This window comes from Nycticebus coucang, chromosome X (genome assembly GCF_027406575.1).
Source record: "Nycticebus coucang isolate mNycCou1 chromosome X, mNycCou1.pri, whole genome shotgun sequence".
NCBI classification, from domain to species: domain Eukaryota; kingdom Metazoa; phylum Chordata; class Mammalia; order Primates; family Lorisidae; genus Nycticebus; species Nycticebus coucang.
This window is the reverse complement of record NC_069804.1, coordinates 165,085,127-165,103,040: the sequence shown is the minus strand read 5'-3', so window position 1 is coordinate 165,103,040 and position 17,914 is coordinate 165,085,127. Positions and strand designations below refer to the sequence as shown.

Here is a 17,914-nt window from a genome sequence, read left to right as displayed (position 1 = left end):
TTGCTGTGAGCTGTGATGCCATGGCACTCTACTAAGGGCGACACAGTGAGACTCTGTCTCAAAAAAAAAAAAAAAAAAAAGGAAATAAAAAATGAGCAGGAACAGCTATTCTTATATCAGATTAAACAAACTTTAAGTCAACAATGGTTAAAAAAAGACAAAAGTAGTCATTTTATAATGATAAAGACAGCAATTCGACAAGAAGATATAAAAATCTTAAATACAAGGTGTCCATAAAGTTTGCATGCAATTTAAAATACCAACTATTTTACATGCACCTAATACAAGACCTCCTAGATTCATAAAACAAGTTCTAAATAAAAAATAAACAGCAACATCATAGTAGCCAGGGACTGCAACATTACATTGACAGAAATGGACAGATTACAGAGGCAGAAAATGAACAAGGGAACACCAGATCTAAATGGGATGGTAGCATAAATAGACCTAATAGACATTTACAGAATATTCTATCCCAAAACTGAAGAATCACATTCTTGTCAGTACATGAGGCATTTTTCAAGATAGATCACGTCAGGTCACAAAAAAGTCTCAGCAAATTGAAAATCATATCATGTATCTTCTCAGACCACAGTAGAATAAAACTACAAATCAACACCAAGAGGAATTCTCAAAACTACACAAATGCATGGAAATTAAAAAACCTGCTGCTGAATCATCCTTGGGTCAATGAAAATTTTTCAAATTGAATGACAAAGGTAACATAAGATCCCAAAATCTCTGGGATACAAAAAAAGTAGTATGAAGAGGGAAGTATATAGCAATAAATGCATATATCAAAAAGATAGAAAGATCACTAATTAACAACCTAATGTACATACTTCAAGGAACTAGCAAAAAAACAAAAACAAAAATAAAAACCAAACTAAACTGAAAGCTAGTACTAAAAAAAAAAAAAAAAAAATCCAGAAATAACAAAGAGTGGAACAGTACTAAATGGAAAGGAAATCAAAAAAGTAAAAATGAAAAATATATATATAAGGGATCAATGAAGCAAAAAGTTTTTGCCTTCAATACTGAGAGGCATAAAAAAAGGTTGGTTCTTTAAATAAACAAGTCAACAGACCACTAACTACATTAACTAGAAATCAAAGAGAAAGGACTCAAGTAAGCTCAATCAGAAATGAAAAACTTCTATGCACACAAACTAAAAAGTCTAGAGGAAATGGATAATTTTGGGAAACGCATAACCTTCTAAGGTTGAATCATAAAGAAATAGAAATCCTGAACAGACCAATAATAACAAGATTGAAACAGTAATAAAAAAATCCCCAGACAAAAAAATGCTCTAGATCAGTTGGATTCACAGCTGAATTCCACCAGATCTATGAAGAACTGGTGCCAACCCTATTGAAACTATCCATATAGCATTGAGAAGGAGGGAATCTTCCCTAACTCATTCTATGAAGCCAGTATCACCTTGATACTAAAGACAGGAAAAAGACACAACAAAAAAAGAAAACTACAGAACAATATCCTTATAAAAATAGATGCAAAAACATTCAACAAAATACTAGCAAGCCAAATTTAATAACACATTGAAAAGATAATTCCCACTTCCATCCAGGTTAATACGAAGGATGTAAAGTCTCCATTTTTGGAAGTGGAAGACATTATTCTTAGTAAAGCATCACAAGAATGGAGAAGCATGAATCCTATGTACTCAATTTTGATATGAGGACAATTAATGACAATTAAGGTTATGGGGGGGAAGCAGAAAGAGGGACGGAGGGAGGGGGGTGGGGCCTTGGTGTGTGTCGCATTTTATGGGGGCAAGACATGATTGCAGGAGGGACTTTACCTAACAGTTGCAATCAGTGTAACCTGGCTTATTGTACCCTCAATTGAATCCCCAACAATAAAAAAAAAAAAGAAAAGATAATTCCCCATGATCAAGCAGGTTCCATCCTAGCTATGCAAGGATGATTTAATTCTGTAAAGCAATAAATGTGATTCACCACATAAACAGAAATAAAGACAATATGATCATCTCAATAGATACAGAAAAAATATTTGATAAAATCTGTACCTGCTTATGATAAAAAAATGCTCAATAAACTAGGTATAGAAGGAACATAGTTCAAAATAATAAAAGCTATATATGGCAAACTCATTGCCAATATCATACTGAATGGGGAAAAGCTGAAAATACCTCCACTAAGAACTGGAACAAGACAAGGGTTCCCACTGTCACCACTTCTATTCAACATAGGACTGGAAGTACTAGCCAGAGCAATCAGGCAAGACAAAGAAATAAAGGGTTTAAAAATAGGGAAAGAGGAGGTCAAACTATTTTACATTTATAAAACCTAAAGATTCCACCCAAAGACTCCTAGAATTGGTAACTAAATTCAGTAAAGTTTCAGGTTACAAAATTAATGTATGCAAATTGGTAGCATTTCCATGGACTAATAACAGTCAAGCTGACAGACAAATCAAGGATTCAACACTATTTACAACAGCTGCAAAGAAAATAAAATACCTAGAAATAATACTTAACTGAGGAGGTGAAAGATCTCTAAAAGAAGAATTACTAAACACTAATGAAAGAAATGATTGATGACACAAACAAATGGAAAAATATCCACACTCATGTACTGGAAGAATCAACATTGTTAAAATGTCCATACTGCCTAAAGTAATTTATAGATTCAACACAATTCCCATTAAAATAGGCAATGTCAATTCTCATAGATATAGAAAAAATCTTATACTTTTTATGGAGCCAAGAAAGAGCCTGCATAGCCAAAACAATCCTAAACAAAGAATAAATATGGAGGCATCACATAATCTGACTTCAAATTCTACAACAAGGGTACAGTAACCAAAACAGTGTAGTACTGGTACAAAGGTAGAGATAGAAACCAATGGAACTAAATTGGTTTCTAGAACCTAGATAATAAAGCCATATAGTTATGACCAGCTGATTTTCGATAAAACAGACAACAATGCACACTCGGGAAAAGACACCCATTTATTAATGGTGTTGGGAAAACTAGATAGCCACATGCAGAAGAATGAAATAGGATCCCTATCTCTCACCATATGCAGACATGAATTTAAGATGGATTAAGGACTTACATGTAAGGCCTGAAACGATACAAATTATAGATGAAAACAGGAAAAATTCTTCTGGGCATTGGCCTAGGCAAAGAATTTATGACTATGAACCCAAAAACAAATACAGCAACAAGACAAATAAATGGGACTTTATTATTTTTTTGAGACATAATTTCACTATGTCACCCTTGGTAGAGTGCTGTGGCATCATAGCTCACAGCAAACTCTAACTCTTGGGCTTAAGCAATTCTCTTGCCTCAGTCTCCCAAGTAGCTGGGACTACAGGCGCCCTCCACAATGCCTGGCTATTTTGTTGTTGTTGTCATTGTTGTTTAGCAGGCCCTGGCTGGGTTCGAACCCACCAGCTCCAGTGCATTTGGTCGGCCCCCTAACTACTGAGCTACAGGCATCAAGCTGGGACTTAATTAAATTAACTAAAAAGTTTCTGCACAGCAAAGGAACTAATCAACAGAGTAAACAGACAACCTACAGAATGGGAGAAAATATTTGCATAGTATACATCCAGCAAATGGCTAATATCCAGAATCTACAAAGAATTCAAACAAATCTGCAAGAAAAAAAGAGGTAACTATCAAAAAGTGGGCAAAATGCACAAAAGTCTCCTATCATGTTTCAGTGACTTTTCCACTGATTTCAGCATTCACTTGGTTCCAGTAAACCTCCAACTGTATTCTAGATTTCAAATAAACTTGATTCTGCCAGTTTTTTTCCCAGTGTTTTCTGAAAGGGACCAGCCAGCCCCCAGAGTTCTGTGAGTGATGTTTTGAAGTTTAAAATCCTTACTTTATGGTTAATTTGTTTAATAGTGTGTTCTTTTTTTCCTGAAAAGAATAACAAATCACAAGAAACATATAGCTAGAAATTTCTCTAGCATTAATGAACTTTCAAAAATCAATAAAATGATTTATTTTATATATGCCAAGTCAAAATCTCTTTGTACACTTAAATTTCTGCAAAGTAATACAAACATAACAATACTGCTCCATATAAACTTTTGTATAAACATTAAAGGAAATATACACATTATTTTTTCTTTTAGTATTTCCAAAGCACAGAATGCCTAAGTCCTCCTGAAGACTTTCTTTCATCACATGCAAGGACAAATATCAGAGGTTGGGGCAGCCTCTAGTGCACATTGTAATGTCTCTAGACAAAATAAAAGAGAGTAGGAGGTAGATTGTTTGGTGACTCTCCCTGCCTCTTCTCACAGAGAAATAAGTTACTCAAATAGCAGCTTCTTACTCTTTGATTCAAACTATCCTGAATATTGCATGGTTTAAAAGGCACAACTAGGAATTGTTGAAAATTTTGTCCGGCACACACAAGAATACCACTTCAGTTCTATACAACTATTCTTTCTAAAGAATAAGAGCACCAAGTAGCGCTCCACTCACAGGTAGCCCCTAGTCACTCCGAAAATGCCTGGAATGGCAAAGTTCAATGAGTGAACCCTTATGATCTTGGGTAGGGCAATGGTGTTTATGGAATATAGCCTGCTAAATTAATAACATCACCTTCTTCAATTGGGAAAAGAAATAACAAAATAAAAAATGAATACTTTCAAAGAAGTTCTTTAGGCAAAAGCTTAGCTATTAGTGCCAGATAATCCTTAAAGAAAAAAGCTTCCATGCTTTCTCTGACAGTAGCATCTGGAAGGCAATTCCCTTGACTCAAACATTCTAGGAGGCTTCAACAATATCCTGTTCCATCCTACAGGACAGAAAACTTGCCATTTTTTCACATGGGTCTTTGCATTAACATGATGATCTGCCATTGATGTGATTTATGTTGTTCAGAAGGTGGTGGGAATCTATTTTTTCTAGTACCTTCTCAAGGTACTGAATTAAGACTCGTCTTTTAAACCTGAAAATAAAGAGACATTTTATTAACCAAGAGATGCTTAAAGCATGTATGATGTGTAAGGCACTGTGCTGGATACAAAGTGAAGTTCACGGTCTACACGGGAATGTAAAATTTGTCCTCATGGAAAGATACGGTTTAGTAGAAACCAATAGAGCCAACTGAGTATCCAAGCCTACCTCAGAATATGGTAAGCCTAGAAGGATGAATGAGTTGAATTCATAATATTCAGAAAGTATTAATCAGAATACTTTTGGAGATAGCCTGAACTATGATTGAGGGCCAGGATTTGTGAAAAGTAAGGCAGAGCCTATTCCTCTCTGTGCCCTGCATTAAGACCAAAATGGAAAAGTTCCTGTTTATACCCACCTTGCAGCTTCCTTGATGGTAAATTCAACAAACTGTTTCTTCATCTCCAGAGGTCCTTGCACTTCTTCAAGCAAAATGAAAATTCTTTCATACTCTGAAGACATTAACAAAAAGTTCAGTATTTTTAGAAACAAAAATTTAGGAAATAAAATTCAACTGTAGTACATCCTCAGTAATCATTCTTCATGGGTACAGAGTTAGATGTAGTTTGTATTTTTTTTTTGCAGTTTTTGGCTGGGGCTGGGCTTGAATCCGCCACCTCCGGCAGAGCCACAGGTGTCGCCCAACGTAGTTTGTATTTTAAACACACAAATCAAAATATTTGCACACATCTACTAAGGTCAGTCTTATCAACAGTAACCAAATGCAGTAGGCTGTACAATGGCTGTCCAAAGATGTCCATTGCCTAATCCCTGGAATCTCTGAATATGTTTCCTTGTATGGCAAAAGAGACTTTGCCCTGCAGATATACTTAAGTAAAGGCTCTTGAGATGGGGAGATTATACAGGTTTATGCCATGTAATTACAAGTGTCCTCATAAGATGGAACAGAGTTAAGGTCAGAGAGAAAAAAATTGTAAAGACAGGAGTGGGTCAGAGGAGAAACACTAATGCTGCTGATGTGAATAGGAAGGAAGGGACCAGGGGCCAAGGAATACAGGGGGCTTTTAGAAGCTGGAAAAAGCAAGGAGAAAGATTCCCTCTAGAGCCTACAGAAGGAGTGCTGGCCTGCCACCACTTTCATTTTAGCCTAGCAAAAAAATAATTTCAGATTTGTACCTTCCAGAACTGTAAGATAATAAATCTGTGTTGTTTTAAGCTACAAATTTTATAACTTGTTACAGCAGCAAAAAGAAACTATTATAAGGGGGGAAAAGAGAAAAGGTATATTGTAAAAGGGTGTGTTGTATCTTTTTACTTAAAATAAGAGAAATTGCTTTAAATTATGTGTGAACCTGATACTGCCCTAAAATGCACCATAAGAGGTAGCTTGAATCTATTCTGAATAATAGAATAAGAGGGACTTTCTGTTGCATTATGGATAGATGTTCTTTCACTACTTACTTCGCCCAAACTTTCGGACTTCCTTCATTAACTGATGTTTTATATCAGCATTGATTCCTTGTGCCATAGCAGGAGTTATCTGCAATGTATTTGGCATAGTTTGTTCATCTACAGACAGACTGCAGTTTTTAGCTCCTCTTCCAAGTGCATTATTACCAGGTTTGTGAATCAGCCCATCTTTGCTGAGACTAGTGAAGTCATCAGAGAGAGAATCTAACTGGTCGGGTGGAATACCATCTCCTGACATATTGATAAGCTCCAGTGGAGGAGATTTTGACAGGAAGCCATCAGATGGGGATTGACCATTTTCTATCTTGTCGTGGATGTCATGAATGACAGTAGCATCTGGAAACCAAATTAAGAAATTGAGCTGTGAGGTAGGTACGTTATGTCAACCCTACAGGTATATCCTCCTCCATGCTCCTCGGCTTCTAGGAACTCATTTATTTCATAAAGCAGGAGGATATACCAGGTAGAGATCTGAGATTCCCTCAAATTCAGCTCAAGAAAAATAATACAACAAACCCACCATTTCCCCCTCATAACACTATGAAAACATATGGAAACCAAGTAAGACAGTAAATCTAATAAACACACCTTCACAGATCCCCGGTACTCATGGTATAAGGTCAGCTTGTGGTGCTTTATAAGTTGAAAAGCAGCAAGTCTCAACTGATGTCAAAACTTTTATAATTTACATATAAATGAAATTTCCTGCCATGCTGTACTGTGCTGGAAATCAGATTTAGTGAGCCCCCTCAACCTGCCTCCTCTCTACTTCAAACATTCTGAGAAAACAGAGGCAGCCACTAGGGCTGAACACGATCTCCACCCCATCACCAAAAACCCCTGCCTGTACAATCCTCCCCATCCTTCCCTTCTGTTTCAGAAAACTGACTTTCTTTTTACTCCAAGTCTGACCTTCTGTGTCATTTATTCATCCTCTGTGCCAGGCACCATGCCAGGAACCAGGATCAGCAGTGACCAGCACAGAAGAGACTTCCCTGCCCTGTGGCACTTACACCTCATGGGGAAGTCAGGCAGGAAGTGCACAGTGAGCAAGGGAAAGCAGCAGGGCTGGTCTGGGCTTAGGGAAGGGACCCACAGGCCAGTGGGGGAGCAGCAGACGAAGCCTAGGGGCCTGGCAGGGCCATCTGAAGAGGTTCCTTGGGTAGGGTCTGGAGGTGGAGGGAGGGAGTACTCTAGGCTGTGGGTAGGGCAGGGTCAAGGACTGAAGTAGGGAGGGGCCAGGCACCATGGAGTGAAGGACAGAGGCAGAGGGAGCCAAGAGCAGCCCCATGGGATACGTATTAGAAAAGTATGGCAGGGGCCAGGTGGGGCAGAGCCTTGTAGACCAGAGTCGGGAGTTCAGTGTCTATGCTGAGTGTTTAGGAAGGTTGAAGACGGGTTTTTAGGAAGGAGATGGCATGATGTGACTCTTGTGCCAACACGATCACTCTGACTGCAGGATTAGAGTGTAGGTTAGATAAGGGAGAGAAATGAAATCAAACTGATGAAATAAGAAGCTATTGTAATAGTTTGGTGAGAGATCATAGCAGAGTGGAATACAAAGATAGAGAGATATGGTGGGATTTAGGGATTATACTAAATGTCAAGTTTCCTGGACTTGGTAAATGTAACCAAATGAGAGAAGAATAAAAAAATCATGATGACTCTAAGGTCTGTCACCTGAATCCCTGGGTGTGCAGGAGCCAGTGCTCTACTTCTCATGAGAGCGATCTGTACCCCATTCTTCCTGACTCTGGCTCAGTGACCACAGGGTGTTAGCTTGACATTGATAACATTAGCACGATAATATTAGCATTATTTACAGTAGGGAAATCTGCAAACGTTACAGTTCAGAGCTTCTCTACCCTCCCAACCTCTCTCAAGTGTTATAACTTTATTGCCACATTGCTGGATCACGTCACTAAGTGCAATGAGGAAGGCAATGAGTGGAGCTGTTGTGGCAAGGGTCAAGGTCAATTTTGAAAGACATGAAACCTACTGTGTTTGATATGCCATTAGACACCTAACAGAGAGGCCATGTCCATAGTTAAATCTGAGTATGGGGTTAAGGAGCAAGTTATAGTTTAGAAGTACAAATCGATATTGGAGTTGGTGAAATAGAAATCAAACTAAAAGCCCCAAGACTTCACAGGATCATCTAGGGAGAGAGTGCAGTAAAAAGCAGGTCCCAGAATTGAGTTTTGAGGCTCTACAATATTTAGAGGTGGAAAAGAAAGGGAGAAACCAGAAAGAGGATGCAAAGGAGTTGTTTGTAAAGCGAGGGAAAAAGCCCTAGCAGCTTATGACGTCTGGGAACCCAAGGTTTCCACCACGAGTGTGTCAAACGCTGCTGAGAAGGAATGGCAACGTAAGGCAGCGCTGGGAACCTTGATGAGAACTGTTTCAGGGGGGTCGCGGAGACAGACACCAGACTGCACCGGGTCAGAGCAGGAGCAGGACAGAGAACAAGTACACAGCCACCTCCTGCTGAGCCCCTTTGTCCCCACTGCCTCAGAAACCTGCTTTATCCACCTCCCTCTTGCAGCTGCTCCAAGTGGTTGGAGCAAACACACGTACATCTCTCCATTTCTTGAATAATTACTGTGTTATTTCCTTACTAAGTACTGTATTAATTACTGTTAATTACTATGTTAATTAACATGTGTTAATTACTATGTAATTATGGATCTTTCCCCTCTCATACAGATTGAGATCCCTGAAACAAGGGCTCTGCTCTGCATGGGACCTATTGTACCTATCACATAGTTTAGTAATAATTTACTTAATGAACAAAAACTGAACAGAAAAGAAAGGAATAGAAAGGAAAATAAGATTGTTTAGTGTCTTAGTCCTCTAGGAGCCAGAAGGAAATCACAACCACTACTCTATACCTGTATGTACAAGGGTGGGTTTTATGAGGTTTGGATAAGATGAGAACCACGAGGCTGAGGGTGGTCCCTTTCCGCCCACGTGGTTAGTTACAGTAGGTGGTGTTTGTGGTTTCCTCAACAGCAGGGACATACTCCGCCTTCTTTTAGATGACATAGGACTGTTGGGTTCTCCAGGACGTTTCACTTTGTTTTGTGGCCCTGCTACAAACTCATCTGCTTCATCAATCATCATTCCCTAGAAAAGATCAATGACATTCCATGAAAGACAAAAATTCAACTATTACGAAACTACAAGCACTCTTTTTTTTTTTTTTGAGAGAGAGTTTTACTATGTCACCCTCGGAAGGGTGCCATGGTATCACAGCTCACAGCAGCCTCGAACTCTTGGGTTTAAGCAATTCTCTTGCCTCAGCCTCCTGAGTAGCTGGGACTACAGGTGCCTGCCACAACGCCCGGCTATTTTTTTTTTTTTGTTGTTGTTGTTGTTATAGTTGTTTAGCTGGCCCAGGCCGGGTTTGAACCTGCCACCTTTGGTGTATGTGGTTGGCATCCTAACCACTGTGCTACAGGCGCTGAGCCTGCAAGCATTCTTAATATGCCTATATAATCAATCATGCATTAGATCACTAATGCAAATCTCAATCATGGGCCAAAGATTGACCACATCCCATACCAACTCTATTCTTAGAAAACGCAATTCAATTTTCATCCAGTCTAAGTGCAACAAGGAGGAAACTAACATACAGGTGTTGTCCAAGGCCAGACATACTATGATAATGATTGACCAGAAAGCTTAAGAATGGGCAGCTCTAATAAATCAGAATAGGTAAACCCAGTTACCTTTTTGAAGAACTACAAACTATTTTGCATCAACCCTTGGTAGAGAAAATAATTTCCTTTCCTTGGTGCCTTTGTGCTTTAAATTCATCATTAAGAAACACTGATTATCACTGTACAGAATGCTGCATGTAGATGATGAAAGACAGGTAGATGGAAAATGTCATTCTTCCAACTGCAACCTCACAAGGGTTCAGATATGTTCAACTTGATGCTGGACAGGAAGTGGGGAGGCTTTTCACTATTTTATTTTATTTTTTTGAGACAGAGAGTCACATTTGTCACCCTTGGTAGAGTGCTGTGGTGTCATAGCTCAAAGTACCCTCAAACTCTGGGGCTCAAGCAATCCTCCTGCCTCAGCCTCCCAAATAGCTGGGACTATAGGTGGCCACCACAACACCTGGCTATTTTTAGAGATGGGGGTCTCGCTCTTACTCAGGCTGGCCTCAAACTCCTGAGCTCAAGCAATTTGCCCGCCTCAGCCTCCCAGAGTGCTAGGATTACAGGTGTGAACCACTGCACCTGGCCAGCTTTTCACTCTTCGGGGTATGTAAAATATGAGAGCCAGCAGGACAGAAGGTTAACTAAAAGCTGTTCTCATCTAAGGATAACTGAAGAATATATGTCCACATCCTTTGACTAAAATCAGGATAAATGACATTTCCCAAGGAGTTTTTTACCCATAAGCAGTACGGACAGGGGAAAACATTTCATTGAGCATTTACTCACATGCCTGGTAATATTTTAAACAGCATAGATATACCAACTCACTTATTATCATGCAGCGTTCTATTAATTAGGTGTAATTATTATCCCTAGTGTTACAAATGAGGAAACCAAGAAAGATAAAGAAAACCTCCAAATAATTGAGGATTGGGGTGAGGTGAAATACCTTGAATCTAGTTTGGTTATAGAAGAGATTATTGCATGTTCTGAGCCTTAACACCAGTGGTCTCTTCCATGAATGCAGATATAGTCCCATCTATTTTCATGCTTTTACAGTAAAGTCAGTATCTCTCTTTCACACATGTACACACACACAAACAGACACATGCTCCACATTTATTTAATTATAAAGATGAGGTCTTGTTATGTTGTCCAGGCTGGTCTCAAAGTCCTAGGCTCTAGTGATCCTCCTCCCTTTGTGTCCCCCAAGTAGCTGGGAATATTGATGTGCATACCATGCCTGGCTCAGGCCCCACATTTAGCTCTAGTAGGACACTTCAAGTAAGGCAACATCACGCAGTACTGCATATTTCTTTTCTTTCTTTTTTTTTTGAGACAGAATCTTAAGCTGTCACCCTGGGTAGAGTGCCGTGGTGTCACAGCTCACAGCAACCTCAAACCCTTGGGCTTAAGCAATTCTCTTGCCACAGCCTCCCAAGGAGCTAGGTAGGATTATAGGTGCCTGCCACAACGCCTGGCTATTTTTTGTTGCAGTTGTCATTGTTGTTTAGCTGGCCTGGAACCCACCAGCTTCAGTGTGTGCAGCTGGCACTGTAACCACTTGTGCTATGGGTGCCAAGCCAGTACTGCATATTTCAAGGGGAATACCCATCATTGTCTAGATTGAGCACTACAGATATGAATCATAGAAACAGAAAAAATAAATAGCAATCTCAATATTTAAAAAACTAATTATGTGTTGGCTTGGTGCCCGTATCTCAGTGGTTAGGGCGCTGGCCACATACACTGGGGCTGGCAGGTGCGAACCTGGCCCAGGCCTGCTAAACAACAATGACAACTGCAACAAAATAATAGCTGGGCATTGTGGTGGGCTCCTGTAGTCCCAGTTACTTGGGAGGGTGAGGCAGGAGAATCGCTTAAGTTTGAGGTTCCCGTGAGCTGTGACACTGTGGCACTCTACTGAGGATGATGTAGTGAGACTCTTTCTCAAAAATAAATAAATAAATAAAAATAAAAAATAAAAAACTAGTATGTGGTGGTGGAAATGAATATACATTGGAGCCAGAAAGAAGTGGGTTGAAATCCTGGCTTTTTATCAGCTAAGTCACAGAATAAGCCTTTGACCACTGTGAGCCTTGATTTCTTCTTATTAAAGGGCAGAGAATAATGTTCACCTTGCAGAAAGGTTGTGAGCATTAAATGAGATTATTTAAAATTCTAGTTCCTACTAGATACTCAAAATGATAGCTATGATTTTATTCATCCAAAACACTCTGGCATCAGAATATTCCTTCTTTCCACCCACAAAGAGCTCTGTGGCATATTTTATCTTTTGTATCATATTTCATCTTTTAAGAAAACAAAAGAAAAGTCTCTGAAAGAAAAGGATTATAGTAACAATATCATAACTTAGGCAGACATAGAAATAGGTATACTACCTTCTTATCTTGTTTAAATGGATTTCCAAAAGTATGCAGTCTTTTTGGTTGATCTGGATCGATCTCTCGCAGGGGAGAAGGCAGCATCTTCAGATACTCCTGATAGTTACCCATTTGTGCAACTGGAACACTGTGAAGGGAATCTGCAAAATCACCAGAAAAGAAATTATTAATGCTATACAGCTGAAGTGTGAGATCCTTTGGAGAGGAGATAATCATAATTTGGTTTAATAATGTGTATTATCTTTAGATATTTAGAGTCTTGGTCTTTATATTTTAGAGTCTTTATATTTAGAGTCTTGGTATCAAAGACTCTAAAATCTCGAATTCTTCTTGGGGGTGGGACACAATTATAGGAGGGACTTTACCTGGCAAATACAAACAGTATAACCTGGTTCTTTGTATCCTCAATGATTCCCCAACATTAAAAATAAATAAATAAATACATACATAAAATCTTGAATCTTGTATTGTAGGATCTAGCATCATCTCTCTTCATCCCAATCATCCACTTAGTCCACCAATACTACTGCCTACAGGCTCATATCACTAGAATCACAACAACCCGTTACCTTCAAACCAGATTTGAGAGAGAATGGGATGATCTCCCATATACCACCATACAACTAAAAACACCATATATTGTCTGCATTTTGAAGAGCTGAGGCTCTGTGGTGTTCTCTTAGCATCCAGTGACCCTTGGTTTGTGGGTCTTAACATCTGAGAATTTAATTAAACCTGTAGGTTTGCTTCCTAGAAAACCCCCCATATATGCAAAACTTTGTGCATAATTTCAGGGGGTTGGCTATGCTAAAATGTCCTCATTTTAGTGGACAAGTGATCCTGCTGAAAATTAACAAAATGGAGTAAAGGGAAAGTCACAACTATCTTGGGTGATATCAGATTTTTTACTTTCATGTAAATGAGGTATACTTTATTGAATTCATCACAGTAGGCTGGGTGGGATATAGTGCTTGGGTGGGCAGGCTCAGAAATCTGACGGACCTAGGTTCTGCCATTTTCTGACCAGACAAATCTGAACAAACTACTACATTTTCCCATGTATTCACGGACTTTTTGCACAAATATTTGAGAGAAAAGTAAGGGTGCACATTATACATGGGCAGTACTAATTCCATATCTATTCAAATATTTTTAATTCTTTTAATTATGCTAATGCTTTAAAAGTCTAACTCTTTCTTGTACCTTTATATGTTAAAAAATGAATGCTAAAATTCCTTTATAATACAAAAGACAACTACCTAAATATAAACAAATAAAAATTTGTATTTTATAAAGGTCTTTTTTTTTCCTGTAAATTTGGACCGAAAATGTGGGTGTGCATTACACAGAGGAATGCATTATACACTGCAAAATATTGTATTAAAATGCTCACTCTTGGTTTCCATGTCCATAAAATGACCATACAAACAGTATTTATCTCCTGGGGCTGTTTGAAGTTTATAAGAGCTAAAGCACAGCAAGTTTATTGTATGTGCTGGGTTACTGCACTATTGGCCTTAAAATTGAGAAAAATAAACTTTTCCTGGGTAGATGTAGGCATTTAATGAAAACAGGCATTCTGAACATTAAAGTACTACAAAATAACCTACTCATTATGCAACAAACATTTTTGTGTAAGTCATGCCAGGGATTTTCCTAATCAATGAAAAGTACTTCATCATTCATTAATTTACCTTCATCTTGTCCAACAATAAACTTGTGCATTTTCAGCAGATTGGATCTCATTCTGGTCAACTGGTCTAAAAGACCTCTACGTGGAATATCATAAGCATTTCTGTATGTCTGAGGTTTTAAATCCTATTTGAAATGAAACATAATTTCATTAACTCCTAAGACTTTTAATACAGCAAGGTAATACTTAATCCTCTTAAAATCTTACTGAAGAAAGCTATACTCAATACAACTAACCAGAGTAGAATTTCCCCAGTGGAAAATTTTCATTTGTGTTCTGAATTCTACAACATCTACAAAGTATTAAAGTTACTGGGAATATCCCTTTTCAAGTATGTCATTTACAATACCAAATCTGAATATTTATACCTGTGGCAGCCTTGCAAGACCATTGCTTATAATCCTCAGACAGCCATAGAGATGAGCTGCGGGGATCTCCCTTCAGGAAATGGATGGCTGATCCTGCAAGGTGTGCAGTGAGCGCAGAGCCTCCCACGGCAGTGCCTTAGGGATCTGCCGCAACACTGAGCCGAGGCCGTGCTCTTCCCAGGCTGCCCATGGGCAGTGACTGAGAATGGCAGGAGCGTTAGCAACTGGCCATCTCTGCCCAACATGGCCCTTTTCTATGGAAAATTTTGGTGCCAGAGGTCCCTGTTGGGTTGGTCAAGACTTTCTCCAAGCTTCACCAATGTCTGAGCCTCTTCACACCTAGTCCTCCTTTCTTTTCTCCCTCCTCTCACAGGTGCTACATCAGCTTTGTGGCCTGAAGGCTCCCCTGCCGACTCCAGCTCCCTCTTACACATTTAATTCCATGTTGGCATATGCTGAGAGGGCACTGTTAAACTGGTCGATGAATAAATACTAACTCCAAATAGGATCGTTATTATTTCAAAACTAAAGGAATGTGAAAGACATAAATGTATCACATACATTTAAACAAATACAAGCTATTTGTCACAATTTACCTTGTTTAACAGCCCTACTTGGAAACCAGCAAATTCTTTGGTGTTCAATTCTGTCAGTCTTGGTATAGTCTCTCCTGTGATTTCTTTCAATAGTTTTCTAAAATTTTTATTGTGAATCAAGGACACACCACCTCCAGAATGATTTTTCACTTTGATTCCAATTTCCTGGGGAGGTTTCTTCCCCACTGATGCTAGTATGCGTTCTGATTCTAGTTTGGTCTAAAATGAAAGTATATAGCATGTTATAAAAATATCTATATTATCACTCTCAGTTTTACTACTTAAGAAAGATAATACTTTTAAGAACCCCACAGAATAATTTTCAATTGCAAATCACAGAAAAATGAATAATTAAACATTTTCCTGTGTGTCTCTGTATTACCACAGCAAACAGAGAAGGGGGGTTGGAAAGACAAATAACTCAATATTTTTTTCTCTTGTCTAGTGTCAAAATTATGATCTAATCATTGAGAGAATAAAAACTATGGATAAGAATTTAATTCATAGATGTGAATGAAAAAAGTCTACCCTGTTACTATCAAATTTACTCTATGTGAACATATTCATTCCAGACTCAGGTATAAAAGCTTAAGACTCTATATTACAGACATGTAAATTAATGCTAAAATTCAGATCACATAGATTGGGATTTTATCTAAAAAAAAGTTTATAATATAAGTCTATCCAAAAATGTCTTAGAAAGTAATGCTTAATTTAACAGATAGTACCAAATAAATATACTTTAAAAAAATCCTCTTAATAGACATTATTATATCATATTGGTTATTACTTCTTGAGTGTATTACAGCAATATCATTTGGCATATTTTGTGTTTTATATACATCTGAGATGGTTCAAGAAACACTGGTGACATAGTTATTAAATTAGTAATCACATTAGTGATTAGAGATGCTAAAGATTAATAATGGTCTTTTCTTTTTCTCCAAAAGATGGAATTCCACCAATGTCCAGTAAACCCCCCAAATTTTGGATTTCTTATGGTTTGGTCAGAGGTATTTATTAATTTTTTTACTTGTGGGAGTTAAGTCTATGTTTATGATCTCTAAAAATATTCTAAAGTCAGAAAACATAAGGTAAGAGTAAATGAAGGTCTGTTTCCTTAAATGGTCTTAAAAGCCTATTCATAAAATTATACAAGTAATGTGCCCCCAAAGGTCCCAGAACCTGTATTAATTTCACCTCTGTTCACTATTCTTCCTCTGGTTACACCCTGCTGTCACAGCCTTAAAGGCCCAAGGTAAACATCAAATAAAAACCAATAGATCAATAGATAGATAAATAAATAAATAACCAAACCAAAACATTTACAACAACAACAAAAAATCTATTAGCAAAGAGGAAAGGGGGTTAGGGGGACACTTGGTAGATGAGAAAATCTCAGTTTGCCTTTTGCATTTATGAGCTCACTGGACTGGCAGGAGCTGGTAAGCTCCTGACTGTACTCAAGTTGTTGCCAGTTCCTAGCAAGGTGGGTCAGCATCCCAGTTGTGGAGTCCCTTCAGTCCTATAATGAAATCTAACTCTTGGCTTCCTATTCTCCATTTTCTAACAGCTAAACTTCCTAATATATCCAACTTGAAGCATTGTAATCATTGCAAATGCTACTACTGTTCCCTACCTGGGAATACATTTGTGCATAAGATAGTTAAAATTGTGGCATTAATTTGTCATAGAACAGAACACATTCATATGGCAGTAAAGCTCTAACTCAGTAGTTCTCAAACATTGCCATCCTACAAGAATGGTCTAGGTAGAGGTGAGAAGTATGATAAGGAGGGGTGAGTGGAGGATGAGGTACTAATAGAGGGGCAGGCAAGGGACAAGGTGAATGATGGTAAATGAGGGACAGATGGAGGGCGAGAAGAGAGGAGGCTCAGCTCCTCTCTTCAGGTCCCCTTGGGGCCTATCACCCTCCAGTTTGAGGAAAACTAGTCTCATCTCCCCACTCTCCAGGGAAAATCATGTGGCTGTTATCCAAGGGCTAGCATGTGAGTGTAAGTCCTTCACGTTCCTTGAAAACTAATTTCAGGCAAGCCATTTAATCACACCACGCCTCAGTGTACTGACCTAAAAAGGGGAATGCTCTCGCCCAACGTGATCTGAGGAGAAACTAGGTTGAGGATAGACAAAAAAATGTGACCCATGAGGGAATTCTATTAAGCCTCTGCCCCTCTTAGGCCACAAAATATCAACCAGCTTGTGGGTAGGACAAACTGGCAGGCAAAAGGAGAAATGGCACAGCATCAAATGATACTGACAGACCCTTAACTACAGTTTAATGGTGAAGCTAGAAGCCATAGAGAATCACATTATTACTAATTCATAAAGTGTAGAGATATATACACATTTAATCTGAAAAATTACAATTATACTAAAGAATAAGGAAATGCACTTCTGAGGGCAAAGGATTTTTGTTTGTTTGTTTTTACCAATACTACCTGTTGGCTGAGTTTTTTAAGGTAAGAGATAACACTGTAACTAAGTCCACAATCTAAATTATCTGATATCAGATTTGGAGCTCCCATCATCCTTAGTGCTTTCTTTAATGGCTATAAGGAAACAAAATACACAACAGTAAGAATAGAATAAATCTTAAAATACTCAAAGTTCAGTTATAAGGGGCAAAGGGATATGATTCATTTCTTAGAAGTCAAGGTGCTGCACATAAAACCAAACATGGAACATTAAAAAGTGGCAATGAAAATAGCAGAGAAGTAAGGAGCAGAAAGTAAAAAAATCAGAAGAAAGTGGGACAA

At 38.4% G+C, this 17,914-nt stretch overlaps 1 protein-coding gene across 6 annotated transcripts in view; it reads right to left on the bottom strand.

The window, feature by feature from the left end:
* Nucleotides 1-3,979: 3,979 nt before the first annotated feature.
* Nucleotides 3,980-17,914, bottom strand: part of LOC128577147 (integrator complex subunit 6-like) — a 64,021-nt gene continuing 50,086 nt past the window's right edge. For 3 of the 6 annotated variants that reach the window (XM_053579206.1, XM_053579205.1, XM_053579209.1), the window contains 8 exons: nt 17,597-17,707; nt 15,138-15,356; nt 14,175-14,298; nt 12,478-12,620; nt 9,296-9,530; nt 6,396-6,740; nt 5,332-5,425; nt 3,980-4,965 (listed from right to left, as the gene is read on the bottom strand). In XM_053579206.1, the coding sequence (XP_053435181.1) occupies nt 4,857-4,965; nt 5,332-5,425; nt 6,396-6,740; nt 9,296-9,530; nt 12,478-12,620; nt 14,175-14,298; nt 15,138-15,356; nt 17,597-17,707 (1,380 nt within the window). In that variant the 3' untranslated portion in view covers nt 3,980-4,856. The remainder of the gene's footprint in view (nt 4,966-5,331; nt 5,426-6,395; nt 6,741-9,295; nt 9,531-12,477; nt 12,621-14,174; nt 14,299-15,137; nt 15,357-17,596; nt 17,708-17,914) is intronic. The other 3 variants (XM_053579208.1, XM_053579207.1, XM_053579210.1) reach the window with 3 other exon arrangements.